Source organism: Crinia signifera, chromosome 6 (genome assembly GCF_055691185.1).
Source record: "Crinia signifera chromosome 6, ASM5569118v1, whole genome shotgun sequence".
In the NCBI taxonomy this organism is placed as follows: domain Eukaryota; kingdom Metazoa; phylum Chordata; class Amphibia; order Anura; family Myobatrachidae; genus Crinia; species Crinia signifera.
In genome coordinates this window covers 193,742,618-193,748,401 of record NC_139222.1, presented here as the reverse complement: position 1 = coordinate 193,748,401, position 5,784 = coordinate 193,742,618, and the positions used below count along the sequence as shown (strand labels likewise).

Genomic DNA, 5,784 nt, shown 5'->3' with positions numbered 1-5,784 from the left:
GTAAGTGTCACACAGCTAAAGCAAAATTCACACGTTGTATAGAAAGATTAGCTGTTCTTAATTGCAATAGGAGACTTCAATTTTCTACCCTTGGATTGTAAGCTGCAGCGCTCCAGTGGGAGTCGAGGGAAGGATTGTTGGATTGTTGCAAAAGAATGTTTTTGCTTATAAATCTTAAATGGAAGGAGCATAAGAGGGAGCATCATTAGACTGGCAGATCTACCAAGATGCCTGAGGGAAGGCTGTCTAGGTAAAGCAGCAGGAAGGACGGGTCCCAGCAGGATGAATAATAAGATCTCAGCACGGAAATCTGCTTGTATGAGATGTTAAATAGATTGCAAGACAAAAGCTGGTAGTGAATACATATATTCACTTGCCTGTACATAGCCCCTACGCTAAGCAGGACATAATCATTGCGTATTGGGCACACCTCATTTTATTTGTACAATGTTTGCCATTCACAAGCACATCTGTGACATGAAGGAGGTTGGGAACGTTTTCAGGTTTCCCTTTGTAATGAATTGGCTAGCATTAAACAAAGATGTCTGCAGTGCCTTCTATACACAACTTGTAGAACAACGATTATTCCATCTGAACTAATGTTTTGTTTAGGTCATCTTCTCCACAGTTTGTTGCCTCAAAGGTGGTCATCTACTTATGTTTGCAGTTTTAGTATAGCAAAAATGCATTCCAATATACATGCTATTTAATGTTGGTTGTTACATTTATCAGGACAGAAATTAGCACAACTGACTTGACTTTTACCATGGCTCAGTCAGCAAAATGTGCTTTAAGCCTTGGAGACATTCGCCACTGGGCTCCAGCCCTGAAGGGGGGACACTTATCCTCCACTGTCCCCCTCTCCGTGTCCTGACCTTACCACTCAACAGTAGCTGAGGTCTTGCTGTGTGTCCTGGACTTGGTAAGCTGCTGCTACTGCACAGTTGATCAGCACTGATCCGGAGCCCTGCTTATACCTGTACTGTGAGATAGAAAAGTTCCTGCTGGTAACGGCTCTGCCTGTACTGCAGCGAGCAACAGCACACCTGCAACTGCTGTTGTCTAATGAGCTGGCCTCCCAAACTAGGAACCACATGCACACTGCAGCAGCCAGTGACAGCTGACTGTCAGTGTGCCCTCAGTCACTGCTGCAGTCATCTTGAGTCCTCACTAGTCGTTCTGAACCTGTCTCTCATAGCAGCCATTGGAGCAGATGTATTAAGACTGGTAAAGTCATAAAGTGGTGCTGCAGGCTTCTGACTCCAGTGAGATGGAGTGCTGCACATGGAGAACAGTTCCCTGGGCTACTGCAGAGCCTTGGGTGACTGTTTTACCAATATCAAGATTCCACAAGATACACTAGGTACTTGGCCACTATAGCCAATGTATTCCCAACAGAATTTACTCACCTAGAAGATATCTTTTGTACTGGTCCTTGATCTCTGAATTAGTCAATTTTTCCATCCCAAGCAGGAGCTAGGCCAGGATCTTGCCACGAGCTGCGTTTGTCTAACTGATGTTGTTTGGGCTTTATGGATCTATTTGGATAGATTATCCATTATACAGTATATGGCACCCCTGGGGTCAGCAGCACCTTATAGCATACATAAACAGGAACAGCATGAACACACACACCAATAAAATGTCTGACTTACGGTACATTGCTGGTAACCGCGAACGGCCGCCGCGGGGGCCTAGTCGCTCCGGAGGAGGAGGGGGGGGGGGAGTTGTGGCTGTTGCCACTTACCTCCATCCGGGGGGACCTACTGCAAACTCTGCCGCCCTCCAGTGGCCGGCGCCCTAGGCAAATGCCTAGTTGTGCCGCCGGCTCTGCTAACAGCCCTAGCGCTAGTAGCAGAACCAATGGTGAGCCACTTTAAAATAAGAACATTAACAATTCAACATTCGATGTAGACCATTTTTGAATAATAAAAAAAAGAATTACAATTAACATTTAAACCAAACTTGTACTGCAAAAGATTAACGTGATCGTATGTCTTACAATCGGCATGGACTCTGCAAAACAAGTTAAAGTGAAGTACTGTATGGTTGGTAGGTTCTTTTTAGTTCTTAGGTATTGTTTCATTTTGCACCACTTTTTTATTACACCCTAGAAAAAATTGAGGAAATCCTATTCCAGTAAACACAAAGCCACACTAATGAGTATTTCAGGTCAAAATCCATAATGTGTCTTGCACTTTAAGTATGGGTTCTTCTGTCTCTGCAGAAAACTAAAAGAAAGTTGGAGGATGCATTGCAGAAGTTGGAGTTTTTGTATGACAAGCTGAGGGAGAACACTGTAAGTATATATCTATACATACAGTATGTATGTATTGTTCACTGTCTTATTCACTCCACTGAACACATCTGTCCTGGATAGCGATAAGAACATTTACATCATGAACATCAGATAAACTACTATGAAGGTAGAAGATGGATTGCCATCTATTATGTGTACAATGAGATTACATTCATATCGATCACAAGGAATTCAGTATTCCCTGAACATATTGTGAGTATTCTGCTCAGCAATGGTCTGTTCTACAGAAAGCGTCTTATACATATTTTGTAACTAGACAAATAATACCGGTTGAGTATCCCTTATCCGAAAACAAAAAAAAATTTGAATTGTTCTGATACGGGATGCACGGATAGGAATACTCAACCTGTAATATGGTAACTAATTGCTGCTGCACTGTCAGTTCCTTGTGCACACCAGTATGGCCACTGAGAAATGTCTTACAGTAATTATGATGAGCATGTCTATGCAATTCATTGAATAGGGTATGCCAAGGGTATTGTAGGAGTAAAGATGGGTAAGTTGTAAAGATGGGTAAGTTGCAAAGTTGATTTGGTTTGTTTAAGCATAGTACTCTAAAGCTTGTTCCACAATTTAAGATTCTGCAAGTAGTTGACGGTTTCAAACAAAACTCATCAGTTATGGTAGCAATGCCAAACGACCAATTTGTCTGAACCATTGTTTTAGTCCATTTTCTGGCATTTGGAAGCAAATGCTCAGTCTAGTTTACTCCCATACATTACCAGATTTCCTTGCAACCAGACAACTAGTTGGTTGGGTTGTTTGACAGATTATCTATCTATATTAGTATACTTATTGTGTCTACATCTGTATGGTTTATTTTCCCTCGCACAGCTATCACCTCACATCCTGGCTGGGTTACATGAAATTGCCTATTGCGTGGAGAACAGGAATTATCAGCATGGTCTTGTTGTACACACACAAGTGGTGAGCAGCAGCAACTTCAGTGAAGTCTCCGGTTTCATGCCCGTCTTGAAAGTGCTTATGACGATTGCCAGCAAGTTGGCTGTGTAGCATCAGAAAATCTTGCGGACATTTGAGGTGTGCACATGGGATCTGTCCACATTACAGCTTGTTGGGGTTTTTTACTATATGATGGTGATAGATTGTGCTCCACTGTCACAGCTTTCTCAGTTTAACTGATTCATTTAACATATACATATTCATTCATATATATATATATAAATATATATAAGCAGTGCAATATATTCTTCTGAAACATTACTATTAGTGAAAAGTTAAAAACCAAACTAGCAGGCAGCCATCTTAAATTTTTTATGCAATTTTACAAATTTGCCATTCAATCTACTTTTGTGGGTTTTTTGAAGCATAGTATGAGGTGTGACATAAATGTAAGTTAAGGGTGGTCCTATGTTTTCTACATTTAAAGGGCTTAGTTAGATAAGGTTGTGTCAGTACATAACTGCATACCAAGCACATGTATCATTTACCATACAAGACTGGAGTCCATGTGATTTGCATTCCCTTTTCAAGTTCGGCCTTGCAGAAGACAATCTGGATTACCTTTTATTTTTCTATATTTTTGGCTTCACAGTAATCAATATTAAAAGTATTTGGAGAAGTGGAATATAAACGGAATGCTTGGTTTTCCCAAACAATTTATACATCAGGACTTTTGTTTGTTTGATTTGGATTTATTTGGGTTGTCTTTAGCTATATCTTGTCCAGGACCTATTTATTACTGTATAATGATAAGTTGCTGTGTCTTGGCTATAACATTGACTATGGGGTATTATTCCCTCTTCAAATATTTAATTCGCCCTTAAAGGACAAGCATAGGTGACCTACAACTTAAACCTCAGACTTATTCAAAAATATGGGCTCTGTTCTTTTAAGTTATTGTATTATTTGACATATATGTTAATGAAAGCACAATATTCTAAATAAACATTCGACATGACTTATCACTGGATTGGATGCTGAAGGGAAAAAATGCGTTGCAGTGGTTTAAGCAACAGATATTACAGCTGATATCGCAATCGCAGTTACAATACCTTATATTCATTGCTCCATGTATTAGATGTCAGAGAAGCTCTGAATACATTGTGTTAATGTAGTATTCATGTTGTCTAAAACAAAACATTTGCCAGTTTTGGGGACTTCACATGTTTCCGTAAATGACGGTCCGCTTTCTGTGAATCTGGGGTAAAATTTAATAGGATGAGAGATTCAGAAAGTGATAGATTTGGTAAGAAATCTCCAGTTTTTTTAAAGCGGCAATCATTTGCACTTCAAAATCAAACTGGTTTTGCAGTGCAAATGATTGCAGCTTTAAAAAATCTGGAGATTTCCTACCAAATCTCTCACTTTCCGAATCTCTTATCCTATTAAATCTCACCCCTGGTTTTATTCATTCATTACACTTTATTTCCATCAATGCTCCCCTCAATGTGCCAATGCTGGTTTTATTGTCTGTTATTAAAAATTTATCTTTTGTTCAGCAGGATGTTGCAATTGAAAATGAGTTGGAAATTCTGGAACGGGGTATTAGTGTAATGGTTGAGGTTGGCTTCCATGTAAGGACCATAGTCATGGACCTCCTAAATCTGTCTTGCAAGGACTTTGCTCATACCTTAATTTCCATTAAAAATCCTGCTACCCTCTTTTACTCCCTTTTTATTGGTCTCTTTCCAGTTTTAAATTGTATGTTGTCACTACATATGGATGTGCCTAATTCCACATCTACATCAAGGAATTTCCTCATTCGCAAACTGTTCCATGTTCCAATTTGTTTTTCTCCTATACTCTGTCACTGAACTCCTTTATTAATCAAATTCCCATTGCTAAAGACTTTCTATCTGTCCGATTTTACTCCAAAGACATTTGTGCTCTTGTTATCCAAGCCAGTGAATTTGAAATAAAAAATTTAAATTAAATTGATCTTAAGGTGTCTAGATGATACCAGTTTATACTAAATTCCCAAGAGTCCGTAAAAGCATAGTGCAGACTGTTTTGCAGCTATTTTTATTAAAGCCACACTTTTATGTTCGGCAAGTGCAACAAAAGCCAATATTTTGTTTGCAATGTACGTGCTTTTGGGTGGGTTAATATATATCTGACAATCTAAACAAGAACTACATGCGCCCTATTAATTTGCACCTTTCTGCTAGTGAAGTGATTTAGTAATCCGTTGCTAATAATTCATAAAAACCACCTTTCGGAACCTATGTCCATAAGTAGAAATAAAATAGATTTCTTATTCTAGATCCTCTTTAAGCTAGAAAACTGTCAGAGACCCTACAAGTTTATACCTGAGGTACCAAAGGTTCCTACAATAAACTTCTAGAACATCTGTAGAAAGAATCTATACTCCCCTTAGTGCTTCAATTGCAAGCTAAATGTAAATAAATTAAAGGTTTCGGTGCTATGTGCAAGGAAACAGTCTTGAAACGTTTTAATATTTTTTTCCCCAATTAGCGTTAAGTGCCTCAATTGTGAACCTC

At 39.1% G+C, this 5,784-nt stretch overlaps 1 protein-coding gene across 5 annotated transcripts in view; it reads left to right on the top strand.

The window, feature by feature from the left end:
* The window catches only part of SEC31B (SEC31 homolog B, COPII component), a 104,680-nt gene extending 99,459 nt beyond the window's left edge, over positions 1-5,221 (top strand). For 4 of the 5 annotated variants that reach the window (XM_083148493.1, XM_083148491.1, XM_083148494.1 and 1 more), the window contains 2 exons: positions 2,228-2,299; positions 3,155-4,246. In XM_083148493.1, coding sequence (XP_083004619.1) covers positions 2,228-2,299; positions 3,155-3,334 — 252 coding nt within the window. In that variant the 3' untranslated portion in view covers positions 3,335-4,246. Of the gene's footprint in view, positions 1-2,227; positions 2,300-3,154; positions 4,247-4,785 lie in introns of those variants that run through there. The other variant, XM_083148492.1, reaches the window with a different exon arrangement.
* The last annotated feature ends 563 nt before the right edge of the window (positions 5,222-5,784 follow it).